The following is a 15,120-nucleotide window of genomic DNA, read 5'->3' as shown; positions in this document are numbered from 1 at the left end:
CTGTTTCCACACTGTAGGGAATCTAATCACCCTCTAGTCAGCTCTTCTGTGCATACATGCAGGAGTGTGGACTTAAGATGGCACTTACCTGCCCCTCAGTGATGTCCTCAGCAGAAGTGGGGACAATTTCCACATCTTGCTGGATGCCTTGGAGCTCTACTTGTTCAACATGTCCTGCAACCTCTCCACTGCTGCTGTCTTGCCAACCTGCTCATCCAATATTCAGTATTGAATGAGTCATTATTTCCTTCAGTTAAACGCAAGGAAAATTAAAACCCCGTGTTATCTAAATGCACCTAAATAAGGTCAATGGAATCTGTTTAGCTTTAGTTACAGCTAAACTAAGATACACAGTGCAGGGTAATCTCTACTAGAGTGCTTCAGTACAGAGAGCCTGTGGTCATGTGAAAACAGATTCTGATGAAGAGACACTGGACTCTGCTTTCTTCCCACAGATGCTGTTAAACCTGCTGAGCTTCACCAGCAATTTCTGTTTTTGTTTCAGATCTTCAGCATCCGCAGTTCTTTGTTTTAGTCTAGTCACGTGAGAAGATGTGGGCGGCATGGTGGCACAGTGGTTAGTACTGCTGCCAGAGACCCGGGTTCAGTTCCCGCCTCAGGCGACTGACTGTGTGGAGTTTGCATGTTCTCCCCGTGTCTGCATGGGTTTCCTCCGGGTGCTCCGGTTTCCTCCCACAGTCCAAAGATGTGCAGGTCAGGTGAATTGGCCATGCTAAATTGCCCATAATGTTAGGTAAGGGGCAAATGAACCTAAAGCAAATGCTTTTCACTTACCTAAACATCCAGACAAGCAGACATTAGATTCCTCCAGGTGGGTTGCGCTTCGGCGGGTCGGTGTGGACTTGTTGGGCCGAAGGGCCTGTTTCCACACTGTAAAGTAATCTAATCTAAATCTAAATCCTATTAAATATGGGTTCATGGCTCATTTGTATGTTGTGCTTATTAGGCATTCCAAAGGCATTATCAGAAAGCTACTCATGTCCTATTCTTGTCTTTGCTGACTGGCATTGGCTCCCAGTTATGACAGCACTTTCCATTTAAATTTCTCATCCTCGCCTGCAGGGGGCAGCGCACCCCATTGGTGGTCTTCGTGATTTTACAAATCTCTAAAATTAATCAGTAGAACATTGAGAGGATGATAAACTGGGTGTGTTGTCTGAAAGTTCCATACAACAAGGTACTGTGCTAGAAATATTAGAGTTGACCTCAGTAAGAAACTGAACTCTACCTATTTTGCAACATTGACATGAAGAAAATGTTCCAAATCAGTTAAAATGGATGACAAAAGAGCAAGAAGGTCATAATCTTTATGAAAGACCTACTTATCTAGGCCTTCGTGCTGTCGGACTGAAAAAGTCCGACCTGCTAGGATAGTGAAAGGATTAATGGGTAGAAGTGGAGGAGATGCTACCACTTGAATGGTATTTCAGAACCAATAAATGCAATTGGGAATTCAGAATAAGCATCTTTATGCAGGGAGAGCTGAGAATGTGGTACTGGCTATCACTGGATATAGTTGTGTTGAATAGTACAGATCCATTGAAGAGAAGCCACATAAAGACCGGAAGGTGTAAGGCCAGGTTAAGTGATGAGGAGGAAGTCTCACAAGGAATGTACACATTGGCACCAAGGCGTGGGGCTGATTGGCCTGTATCTATGAGTTCTTTGCAATAATTTTTATTTTTTATTTTAGTTCCAGGTCCCCCAGGCGGAGTGAAAGCAGCTGCAGCCTCTGCTACGATTGTGGTTGTCTCCTGGCTTGCCCCTCTGAAGATGAATGGCATCATTTGGAAGTACACCATATTTTGCTCTCATCCATATCCAACAGTAAGGAATAGTTCATTGTTGATTTCAGACACCATCCCATTCAAATTGACTTGTTCCATTATTTTTAAGGTGTGGATGGTGAGTGAGTGTGTGAGAGAAAGCCTAGCCTGTAGAAGTCACTGAGGTCAGTCAGTACGGGCTAACCTGTAATAACCCTCAGCGTACAAATTGGGGACAGGAGTAGGCCATTTAGCCCCTTGAGCTTGCCCTGCCAGTCTGTAAGATTATGATTGTTCTGCTGGTGTTTTGAATTCCATGTTCCTATCTGCTCTCAATAACCTTTGACTCCCTTGTCTCACAAGAATCTATCTTCCTCTGCCTCAATAATATTCAATGGCTGTACCTCCTCTACCTTCGGAGACAGAGTTCAACCCTCATCTCTTTGTGAAAATAGCAACTCATCATTTTTGAACAGTGTCTATGGGGAGAGAGAGAGATAGAAAGAGAGACCTCAAAGTTGTAAACTGTCGAAGCAAGCCTCAAGGTCTTTCTCTCCACAGCTGCTGCCAGACCTGCTGTGTTTCTCCAGCATTTGTTTCACATTTCTAGCATCGAGAGTATATTTTGCCCCATTTTGAACCTACCAAAGGGGGAAGTATCTGTTCCAACATCCACCATATCAAGACCATCTTATGTATGTGGTCACACCTCACTCTTCTAAACTCCAATGGAAACCAGCACAGTCTGTCCAACTTTTAAAGAGGCCAAAACTGCGCACAGGATTTGAGATTGGTCTGATCAATGGCCTTTGTAATGGAAGCATAACATCCTTAACTTGTATGTCCTATTCCTCTCTTAATAATAGATAACATTCTCTTAGAGATCTTAATTACTTGCTGCACCTGTAAATCCAGTCCATACTTGTGTACTCATATACCTCATTCCCTCTACAACTCAGAATTCTGCAGTCATTTAAATATTAATCTGTTTTTTTTTCTTCTTCCTTCCAAAATGAACTATTTCATATTTTCCTACATTTTATTCCATTTGCTATATCTTTGTCCACCCACTTAAGCTCTCTATATCCCTTTGTAGCCTCCCTATATGTTGTTTACAACTTGCTATCCTACCAATCTCTCTGTCCACGACATTTATATGTATTGCAAACAGTTCAGGTTCCAGCATGCGCCCCTGTGGTAAATCAATAATTGCATCTCAGGAGCCAGAAAATGTCATATTTATGAAGAGTCAGTTTCTGGTCAGTGAGCCAAAATGAGATAAAGGTTGGTTTTCCAGAGGAGTAACTTGTAGAGATTTAAACAGGATTCCACTTTTAAATGGAGTGTGGTCACCTCAGAATCACAGGCCAGTTTTGGTTTACTGCTGAGTGAGTTTTGAATTGAAAACTTGTGAATGTGGGTCGGTGGGAAATGGCCAGGTCGGGATGAAATGATTCCTTCTTAAAATTCTAACCATGCCACGTTTGACATACTAACGAGACACTGCAACCAGCAGCTAATCCAAATGAACAACCTTTATTATCATGTACATGCAAATGAATACAGTGATATGTTTGCAATGTCACCTCTCAGCACCATCTTAAATCCATGGTACCGAGGTACAGACACTTTAAGTGTTGATACAGAGTAAAAACAACACAGGTTAGCATGGGTGTTTAAAAAGTCCTGAAAGATAATAAAAGTGACAATAAAGCAGTTAGGTTCCTCTCCAACACGAGTCCATTCCCACCAGCAACAGAACATGAGAGCACACCGCCTCTATGTGCCGGCCTCTGTCCAGGACTGGCCCATTCCGCCGGTCTTCCAGTTCCAATCCGCTCCACTGCCACTCCAGGAATCAGCCTGTGCTGGCTCCTCCACCACTGCAGGACCCGCCGGTGGACTCAACCCACACTGGCTCCATCATGGGACTCAACCCACACTCGCTCCACCATGGGACTCAACCCACACTCGGTCCATTGTGGGACTCAACCCACACTGGCTCCATCGTGGACTCAACCCACACTCGCTGCATCGTGGGACTCAACCCACACTCGGTGCATCGTGGGACGCAACCCACACTCGGTCCATTGTGGGACTCAACCCACACTGGCTCCATCGTGGACTCAACCCACACTCGCTGCATCGTGGGACTTGGCCCATACTCGCTCAATCGTGAGGCGCAGCCCGTACTCGCTCTATCGTAGGACTTGGCCCATACTCGCTCCATCGTGGGACTCAACCCACACTCGCTCCATCGTGGGACTCGGCCCATAATCGCTCCATCGTGAGGCGCAGCCTGGACTCGCTCCATCGTGGGACTTGGCCCATACTGGCTCCATCGTGGGACTCAACCCACACTGGCTCCATCGTGGGACTCAACCCACACTCGCTGCATCGTGGGACTCATCCTACACTCGCTGCATCGTGGGACTCTGCCCATACTCACTCCATCGTGGGACTCGGCCCATACTCGCTCCATCGTGAGGCGCAGCCCGTACACGCTCCATCATGGGACTCGGCCCATACTCACTTCATCGTAGGACTCAACGCACACTCGCTCCACCGTGGGACTCAACCCACACTCGGTCCATTGTGGGACTCAACCCACATTGGCTCCATCGTGGGACTCAACCCACACTGGCTCCATCGTGGGATTCAATCCACACTGGCTCCATCGTGGGACTCAACCCACACTCGCTGCATCGTGGGACTTGGTCCATACTCGCTCCATCATGGGACTTGGTCCATACTCGCTCCATCGTGAGGCGCAGCCCGTACTCGCTCCATCGTGGGACTTGGCCCATACTCGCTCCATCTTGGAACTTGGTCCGTGCTCGCTCCATTGTGATACTCGGCCTGTACTCGCTCCATCGTGGGACTTGACCCGTACTCGCTCCATCGTGGGATTCGGTTCGTGCTCGCTCCATCGTGGGACTCGGCCCATACTTGCTCCATCGTGGGACTCGGTCTGTACTCGCTCCATCGTGGGACTCGGTCCGTGCTCGCTCCATCGTGGGACTCGGCCCATACTTGCTCCATCGTGGGACTCGGCCCATACTCGCTCCATCGTGAGGCGCAGCCCGTACACGCTCCATCATGGGACTCGGCCCATACTCGCTTCATCGTAGGACTCAACCCACACTCGCTCCATCGTGGGACTCGGCCCATACTCGCTCCATCGTGAGGCGCAGCCCGTACTCGCTCCATCGTGGGACTCGGCCCATACTCGCTTCATTGTAGGATTCAACCCACACTCGCTCCATCATGGGACTCAACCCACACTCGCTCCATCGTGGGACTCGGCCCATACTCGCTCCATCGTGGGACTCGGCCCATACTCGCTCCATCGTGAGGCGCAACCCATACTCGCTCCATCGTGGGACTCGGCCCATACGCGCTCCATCTTGGGACTTGGTCCGTGCTCGCTCCATCGTGGGACTCGGCCTGTACTCGCTCCATCGTGGGACTCGGCCTGTACTCGCTCCATCGTGGGACTCGGTCCGTGCTCGCTCCATCGTGGGACTCGGCCCATACTTGCTCCATCGTGGGACTCGGTCCGTGCTCGCTCCATCGTGGGACTCAACCCACACTCGTTCCACCGGGGGACTCAACCCACACCCGGTCCATTGTGGGACTCAACCCACACTGGCTCGATCGTGGGACTCAACCCACACTCGCTCCATCATGGGACTTGGCCCATACTCGCTCCATCGTGAGGCGCAGCCCATACTCGCTCCATCGTGGGACTCGGCCCATACTCGCTCCATCGTGAGGCGCAGCCCATACTCGCTCCATCATGGGACTTGGCCCATACTCGCTCCATCGTGGGACTTGGCCCACACTCGCTCCATCGTGAGGCGCAGCCCATACTCGCTCCATCGTGGGACTCGGTCCGTGCTCGCTCTACCGAGTGCCTCGATGGTTTGAGGAATGCCAATCAGATGTTCCTTATTGTATGATACATTAAAGTGATTGCCAGCTCATTTGCATTCATGCCTATCTGAACAAATACATTAAGTAAAGCAAGTAAATCAGTAAATGTATTGATCAGAAATCTCTTCAGTCCATGTACTTCAGAAATTTTGAATTTGAGTGCTCAAAGTGACTTATTCTCATTTGTTGTTTAGCTAATATTGCAGATACATCAATGTTTTATGTTTCCAATGCCAGTTTTACCATGCTGCCAAATCTCCTTTGAGTCCCTGTGCCCTCCAAAATGCAGCAAAATTGCCCAGAAAGGAACTATTTTAACAGACTTGATGCTTGCATATTGCAAGAGTTAATGCTGAATTGATTTTAAATCCATTATAAAGGGCATCTCTAACAAGTGGTCACCTCACAATCAGAGTCCAGTGTTATTTTCCTGCTTATTTAGCTTCAAATTGAAAGCAGGAATCATCTGCATCTGGGAAATTGGTACATTTCTATTGGTAAAATATATGATATAAATCCATCAGAATACAAAATAACAAACTGTATGTTCAATTTTGATTGATACAACATAGTATGATACAGCTGTAGTATGTTTTGGAACACTTGCACAAAAGCTTGTGTCCTTTGTGACCATACTATGGCTTTAAGAGATGTGTTTGTCCTGGTTTCTTCTCAAGAGGGATTAGGGGAGAAGTGCCAAGCAGTCCATGAGAAGATAAACAAATTGTGAGGTCTTGGGATTTTTTAAAAATTTGTAACAATAGAAGCAGCCTGGCTGGGTGTGGCCAGCTGTCAGAGACCAGGATTTCTAGTTTGCTTTTTTTTTTAGTTTTTTTTAGGTTTTGCTTTAAGCAGTTGTTGTTGGAGTCTTGGCAGGGTTGGCAGCTGCAGTAAAGGTCTCCAGGCTGCTACTTTCTCTGGGTTTCCACTTGATGTTTTTTTTCTCTCCCTGCTGCTAGATTGAAGGTGAGACAATCTGTTTCTGACATTATCTTTTTGTCAAGGGGTGGTATTAATGGGATGTTACTATATTGGAACAGTTGATTAGTAATAGTTACTGTATCTATTAAGTTTTCCAACAAAGTTAAATTATTTTAAGTTCTTCTTTCTTTTGTTTTACTTTAACTGTTATGATAAATGGTCTTTTACTGAATGCAGAGTAGTTTGACCAATTTCATTGTATCTGGAACACAGCACTTTACATTTACCTACAAAATAAGAAAAGCTAAGGTCTAGTCTATCTTCTTAAACTATCTTGATGGGATCTGGCCTGGTCCATAATATCTTGACATCTTCTTGGACACAATGAGTTTAGTTCCTTGGTTGCCATTTTGCTCAGTGAAGGAAAAAATGAGGACTGCAGATGCTGGAGATCAGAGTCAACCAGATTTTGACCTTATCCATCCATCTCCTTCCAAACCTCAAACTCTACAATCTGGAAGGACAAGTACATTAAATACACAAGAACACCACCACCTGCAATGTCCTCTCCAAACCGTTCGCCATTCCAACTTGGAAATATATCATGGTTCCTTCATTATTGTTAGGTCAAAATCCTGGAATTCCTTCCCTACCAGCATTGTGATTCTATCGACAGCACACCGTCTGCAGCAAGAAGGCAGCTCACCACCACCTTCTCCAGAACAATGGTCAGTAACAGGCACACCCACTTCCTGTTAATGAATGAGAAAGAAACACTTGTCTGACTTTTATAATGAAGTCAGTCTAAAGTGGACAGTGAATTTATTTTATGGAGCTAAGCAGAATCTATTCCAGCTCAGGAAATGTTACTGGTTGGTGTGTTGACAGTTCTCTGACATGCGGTGTTCGGAGTTGGGAGAACTATGACTGTACCATCTGCTGATGGCACGTATTACGAGTGTGTGATAGGTTTACACAAGCTCTTTCCTTGTGACAGTTCACAAACAATTTTGTAATCTGGAGAAGTGGACACAAGCACAAGAGAAGAACACAGGTTTCTGTGGATAGGAGCGCTGAGATGTTTAATAGGTTGTTGTTACCATGAAGGATCACTGGAGTGGGTTTCTCGCCCTGTAACCTGAAGCATTGTTGGAAAATGCACCCTCACTGGTCACAGCAGCCCCTTATCTGCACCCCTGTCCCCACATGATCAGTCACTGAGCAGCCCCTACATCCAGCTCCCCCTTATTAGTCTCGGCACTGTGCCCACCTTGCATGAAAGAGATTTTTAAAAAGTTCCATGTGATCTCTGATGTGCAAGGGTTCACCGTTCATCCCTTTGGATCACAGGCTTTTGGCAGCACGGTGGCTCAGTTGTTAGCACTGCTGCCCCACAGCACTAGGGACCCAGGTTAAATTCCACCCTCAGCTGATCCTCTGTGTGAAGTTTGCACATTCTCCCCATGTCTGTGTGGGTTTCCTCTGGATGCTCCCATTTCCTCCCACAGTCCAAAGATGTGCAGATTAGGGTAGATTGGCCATGCTAAATGGCCCATAATGTCCAGGGATGTGCAAGCTTGATGGGTTAGCCATTCAAAATGTCAGGCCGTAGGGTAGGGGGTAGGATGCTCTTTGAAGGGTCGGTGTGTACTCGATGGGCTGAATGGCCTACTTCCACAGTGTAGGGATTCAATGATTCTAACCTAGGCCATCTCCTCTGTTGTCACCACTGCTGCCTCAGAGGAAGGGTCGATCGTGACCCCAAAAGTGTCTCAAGAGGGTCGGGACACCTCAATTCAGGAACTCTGACATAGACAGAGAATTCTAGACTGATGAAGGAAAGAAGGAAGACATTTATCCTCAGTGTCTTATTAAACAAGGTTGACTGTAAATTGCTGTTAATACAGAAACAACAGCTTCAATTAAAATCACATTGAAGAAGGAATGGAAAAGTAACGTAATGATTCAAAGAATGTAGGAAGGAACAAATGATCATGGAATTCACTGCAACACATATCAGATGAACTGAATAACCAATTTCTGTTTTGTTAAGTCTGTTTAGTATCATAAATATATCTGTACCTTTTGATTTGCTATTGTCCTACCATTATCAAAACAAAGAGAGAAAACAGTCTCTTTTCCTTCTTCCTCCACCGTGCTGTCACCAGTAACATTTGCTTTCCATTATCACGTTGATGCTTCAGTTGCATTTTGTGCAAAAATATCCCAATTGTGTTCCCTTCCCAGACCAGAAAACGAGCAGACTGTCTGACGTAACCACTGTGCAAAAGCTCCCAGCACTATGCTGTGTGAACAGCAGAGGGTGCTGGATCCTCTCAAAACAGAGCTACCATGACAATCTTTCACTGTCTCAGGTTAACTGCCCATCTACCATTTCCCAGTTTTGATTTTTAACACCAAATTGAGATGGAAAGAGCAGGGGTTGGAGTGGGGTACCCTCCAGAGATGTAAATTGAGAGGGCATTCAGTATTGTGAAGAAGAAACCTTAGAGCAGAAAGGTTCATGCATGTGTTCAGTTAGTTTGTCTACCCATCCGAGCCCAGCCTGCATCGGAAGAAAGGGTTCAAGTGGAAATTGTTAAGAAGGGAAATAAACAGAATGTTAGAACAAGATGGCGGTTTTGTGAGGCCTGATGTTTGGTCGTATTCTTGTGTGGATTCTTCAAGTATTAATACATGCTCAGCCAGATTTTTCAGTAATTGTGTTTATTGTTCTATTGTACATGATGGTACAGCTAAGAGCAATATAGACGAAGTTGTGCAGGTACAACTGCTTAGTATAGTTCAGACATATGCGTCCAGAGATCACAGTCACATTTGTACTTAGATGCACCTCAAAGTCCATCAATGTAATTTTCCAACCCTATCACTGCATCTCCCCCCCTCGCCCCCGCAAGTATTTTACAAATTTTCAGAAGTACTTCTATAATATTAATAGTTAAAATGTTTAATTAAGTCATTTCCATTAACAATGAATCTATATCTAACCCCATCACCTCCCCCGCAGTCTACTTTTTTTAATAGACTTGAATTATGAATTGCAAATTTCTCGGAGCTGCTCATTCGAAGTTGCAAAACAGGACAGTGGTGAGAAGGCTGTTCTAGAACTGAGTTTTCATTGAGCTGTAATAAAAAGACTAGACTGAGGAATAACGTTACAAAGTTCACAGGACAGAAAGGCCAAGCAGCTAGGGGGCAGCATCACGGTGAAGGCAAATGAAGGCCCATCAATGGGGACCACTTCCACTGGTTACTTCTATTGCTTCCAATGTACTGTCCAGTGAAGAGAAGGGCTGGCAATGAAGATCTACTGAATAATGAAGCTTCACCTTTGATGAAGAGCCAAGCTGTGACACCAGCAGAGGACTCCAGGAATCAGTACGAGGACCCCAGCTATATATGGCAATAACCTAGAAGAAGGACCTAAGTGTAATACCTCACAATTTGCAAGTATCACAAAGCTAGGTAGAAAGGTGATCTATGAGGAGGATGCAGCGATGCTTCAGTGTGACTTGGACAGGGTGAGTGAGTGAGTAAATGCATGGCAGAGGCAGTATAATGTAGATAAATATGAGGTTATTCAGTTTAGTATCACAGATAGGAAGGCAGATCATTATTTGAAGGACTATAAATTGAGAGAAGGGAATGCTTGGTGAGACCTGGGTGTCCCCATGCATCTCACTGAAAGTAAATGTGCAGGTGCAGCAGGCAGTAAGGAAGGCAGACTGGGATGTCTTGCTGCAGTTACACATGACATTGGTGAGACCACACCTGGAATATTGTGTGCAATTTTAGTCTCCTTATCTGAGGTTGTTCGTGCTATAGAGGGAGCGCAGCAAAAGTTACCAAATTCATTCCTTGAGTTGTACAACTGACATATGAGGAGATGTTGTGTCAGTTAGGATTGTATTCAATGAAGTTTAGCAGGATGAGGGAGGACCTCATAGAAACCTACATAATTCTATCAGGACTAAACAGTTTGGATACAGGAAGGATATTCCTGATGGTGGGCGAGTCTAGAACCAGGGGATCACAGTTTAAGGTTTAGAGATAAAACTGTTAGTAGTGAGATGAGAAGATATTTCTTCAACCAGAATGGTGACCCAGTGACTTCACTACCACAGAAAGTGATTGAGACCAAAGTATTGTGTTTTGAAGAAGCAGGTGGACATCACTCTTGCGGCTAAAGGAATCAAGGGATATGGGGGTAGGACAGGATTGGGGTTTTGAGTTGGATGATCAGCCATGATCATATTGAATGGCAGAGCAGACTCAAGGGATCAAATGGCCTTCTCCAGCTTCTATCGTCTATGTTTCTATTACCATTTGATTGCAATAACAAAACAACAACTTGGTGAGAATCTTGGACTATATTTTTGATCCAAGGTGAAGACATGAGTGAACCATGGGGAAGACACTAGAGTATAAATTGACTCCTTCCAGGAACTTACTCAAGAGCTATGAACAGTCATTAAAATTCTCCTTTGATGTTGCTGCTTTTACTGGAAGAATCACAGTCAGGACCGCTGGGACGGCATCTGGTGCTGTCTCAAAACATTCTCAAAGGGAAGATGAGATCAGAGGAACTGCAGCATTGCCTACTGTCGCTCCTGACAGTGTTTCTGGATCACTAGATAAAGGCAAGCAATATTCTGGATCTCGTGCAAAAGTGGAACATGTTTCCCAAAGTTCTGAACTGCTGAAGAACTTTTATCCACTGCAGAGATTCCTGTTCCTTATACTCTTGGGGAAATAAAACTCATCAGATTCTTTCTGCATGCATCCAAATTAAGTAGCATCATGAACACCCCTTAAAACCCGAAATACTGCAACTTTGCTCACTTGTTTGATACATAGTACTCCCTTGCTCACAGTGTGGGACAAACTGGTTGAACTGATTTCACTTTGACTCCAGGCAAAGTGATTTGCTCTGTCTGATCTGACTGAGCATCATGATATGCTCCATCAAGAACTATAGAGTCAGGTACCACAAGGTCTACTTCTGGAAACAATGAAATACTAGGCCTCATAGTAATATATTCTCAGGGGGTCACCATTCACAGCAGAAGTCCCAGCTGCTGACTCGCTCTTAATGCCACAGTATTTATTCAGCTGGTCAAGTTCAGTTTCAGGTCAATGGTAAATTTTGTATCAATGGATACTGATGATACCGTGATCGTAATACCATTGAATGTTAAGTTCGATGGTTGGCTCTGTCATGTTGGAAATGCTTAGATTCAAATGTGTGTCACCTGAACAGTTCTCTGGGGCTTCGAACCACTAACACAGTGACAATGCCACTGTGCCACTTTGCCGACCAATATATGGTCACAGAGTTAGGTTTTAAAGTATATCTTCAAATGAGAAGAGGAAGGTGAAGATGCTTAGGAAAATATAGGGTCTAGGCAGCTGAAGAAATATATGTGAAACAACTTTTTTAAAAAATGAGGCAATGGCGAACCCATAAGAACACGGAATGATGGGTGAATGGGATTTGATGTGAGCCTTTTTATCGTAACAGCAGAGTTTTGAAAAAGCTCAAGTTACAGAGGATTCAAAGTTCGAATTTCTCATTGTAACCTGTTCTACAAAATGACTGATGAGTTACTGACTAGTCACTGAGAAGCTGAATTCTTCATAGCAAGGCCTTCACCAGAGCTCAATTGTCAACCAATCAGGACTCTCTTATCATTGGTTTCCCCATGAATTAGCACTCTTTCAAATTGTCCTGGTGAGTACGAGATGAAAAGCTTTAACAAACATGTGATTTTTAATCCATATATGTATTAATACCTTAAGGACCCAGGCAAGAACATGAACAAACATGGTGACCATCTCCAATTCGGTCAGAAGAGGTTGATCGTCTTTCCTCTTCCCCAGCAATTTCTGTTTTTGTTTGTGTTGAAAACAGAGTTAGTGAGAGAGTAAAATTCAAACCTCAATGCAGTACTTTGGTGGTGTGAGGGAGGCAGTGGTGAAGCAGTAATGTCACTGCTGATTTGGTAGTATGTACCATAATCTGTGCTAGACCACTTGAGGGAGGATAGTGGAGTGATGATGTGATATGTGTTGAAGGAGTTGGTTAGTGAATGCAGTTCTTAAATTACCAGGCTCAATGATTTCATTTCAACACGTCTAATGGCGGAAACTATCACTGATGTGTTCCATTTAAATAATGAAGGGAGAATGAAAGCACTTACCAACGCTGACCCATGCTCCCAACATATATAAATGACGACAAACAGAAAGTGGACTTGCAATCCAGAATCCTGTTAATGTTCTGGGGAAATAGGTTTGAATCCCACCACAGTGGATGGTGAAACTTGAATTCAGCAAACCTCAAGAATTAAAAGTTAGCCAATGCCAACTGTGTGAGCACTATTGGTTGTTGTAAAGAAAATCCATCTGGTTTCATAAATGTTGTTTAGGAAAGCTGCCTTTCTTATCTGGCCCCTTAGGGCACCAGACCCACAGCAATATGGTCGATTCTCAATGAGGGATGGGCAATAAATGCTGACCAAGTCAGCGATGCCCTAATCCTGTGAACAATTTTAAAAGGTTTGCCACTTTATCCTGATCTGATGATTAGACACCAGTCTTTAGAGATATATTTTTGCTGTTGATTATCAACTTACTTATTTTGCTGCTGGCTATTGCCACTTGTTCTTATTTGTCAGAGTTTTCTCCTTTACTCTACGTGCATGATTGGAGTATTGTACAAAGATCTGAATTTACTTCACAATGTTGGATCATGATCAAGAATGATTTCATATGATCTGATCAGATTCCATATTCTAGACGCTTTTGCTGGTGTTCAAATATTTGTAGCTGTGTTTCTGATTTGCACTGTATGCCTAATGCATAATTCTGGCAGCTGTTTTCTGGTCATATATCTCTTCTGTATCTTTCACCTCCATCATTAAGAAATACATCATATGTCTTGGAAATAGTTAAACAGTTTACTTCTAGGCAAGGTCAAACTTTTTTAAAATTCATTTGTGGGACTTGAGCGTCGCTGGCTGGCCAGCATTGATAGCCTATCCCTATTTGCCCTTGAGAATGTTATGGTGAGCTGCCTTCTTGAATCACTTGCTGTGGGTTGACCCACATTGCCATTAGGGAGGGAATCCCAGGACTTTGACCGGATGATAATGAAGGAACGGCAGTATATTTCCAAGTCAGCGTGGTGAGTGGCTTGAAGGGAAACTTGCAGGTGGTGGTGTTCCAATAAACCTGCTGCTCTTGTCCTTCCAGGTGGAAGTGGTTGTGGATTTGGACCATGCTGTCAAAGGATCTTTGGTGAATTTCTACAGTTCATTTTGTAGATCGTACACACTGCTGCTACTGTGTGCCAGTGGTGGAGGGATTGAATAATTGTAGGTGTGGTGCCAAATCAAGCGGGTTGCTTTGCCCTAGATGGTGTCAAGCTCCTTGAGTGTTGTTGGAGGTGCACCCATCCAGGCAAGTGGGGAGTAGTCTATCACAATCCTGACTTGGGCTTGTTGTGTTTTAGAGTGTGTCTGATTGGTGATGGTCACTGTCTGGCATTTGTGTGGCGCGAATGTTACTTGCCACCTGTTGGCCTAAGCCTGGATATTGCCCAGATCCTGTTGCATTTGAGCACGAACTGCTTCAGTATCTGAGGAGTCGCGAATGGTGCTGAACATTGTACAATCATCAGCGAACATCCCCAATTCTGACCTTATATCAGTTGATAATAATTGGTTTGACAGTTGATAATAATTGCTTTGTTTGTATGCTCTGCTAAACCATTTGAGGGAGGATAGTGGGGTGATAATATAATATGGGTCACTCCCTATTTAGCACACATGGCTTAAAGTGGTTTCTGAACAAACTGCAGTTTATTCTCAGACAATAATCTTTCTGCTATGCCAAATAAACTGAAAATAGCAGTGATGACTGCACTCATTATGTTGTTAAATCATTGAACAATGGGAAATTTGGAAAAGTAATCCATCACCAAGATGTAAACATACCTCTTCATTATGAATAGATCTGCTGTTTAATTCATCTAAGAAGTGGAATGAACATCATGTGGATGCAGAGACTCCCTGGCGATTGGCGTTAACATGTTTGGCAAGTCTCACATGCATTCATGAGACAATGAATAACCTCTTCAAGGCAGGCATCCTTGCAAGAGGATTCGCAGTAGGGTTAAAATCAACGAGGTAAAAACAATGACTGCAGACGCTGAAAACCAGATTCTGGGTTAGTGGTGCTGGAAGAGCACAGCAGTTCAGGCAGCATCCAAGGAGCTTCGAAATCGACGTTTCGGGCAAAAGCCCTTCATCAGGAATAAAGGCAGTGAGCCTGAAGCGTGGAGAGATATGCTAGAGGAGGGTGGGGAGAAAGTAGCGTAGAGTACAATGGGTGAGTGGGGGAGGGGATGAAGGTGATAGGTTAGGGAGGAGAGGGTGGAGTGGATAGGTGGAAA

General features: G+C 44.6%; 1 protein-coding gene across 2 annotated transcripts in view; it reads left to right on the top strand.

The window, feature by feature from the left end:
* LOC122555394 (Down syndrome cell adhesion molecule homolog) overlaps positions 1-15,120 on the top strand; it is a 662,754-nt gene that overhangs the window by 550,663 nt on the left and 96,971 nt on the right. For both annotated transcript variants that reach the window (XM_043701363.1, XM_043701364.1), the window contains exon 20: positions 1,715-1,848. In XM_043701363.1, coding sequence (XP_043557298.1) covers positions 1,715-1,848 — 134 coding nt within the window. The remainder of the gene's footprint in view (positions 1-1,714; positions 1,849-15,120) is intronic.

Source organism: Chiloscyllium plagiosum, chromosome 12, assembly GCF_004010195.1.
Source record: "Chiloscyllium plagiosum isolate BGI_BamShark_2017 chromosome 12, ASM401019v2, whole genome shotgun sequence".
NCBI lineage: Eukaryota > Metazoa > Chordata > Chondrichthyes > Orectolobiformes > Hemiscylliidae > Chiloscyllium > Chiloscyllium plagiosum.
Note: the sequence above shows the minus strand (reverse complement) of the source record. Positions and strands in the feature narration are given on the sequence as shown.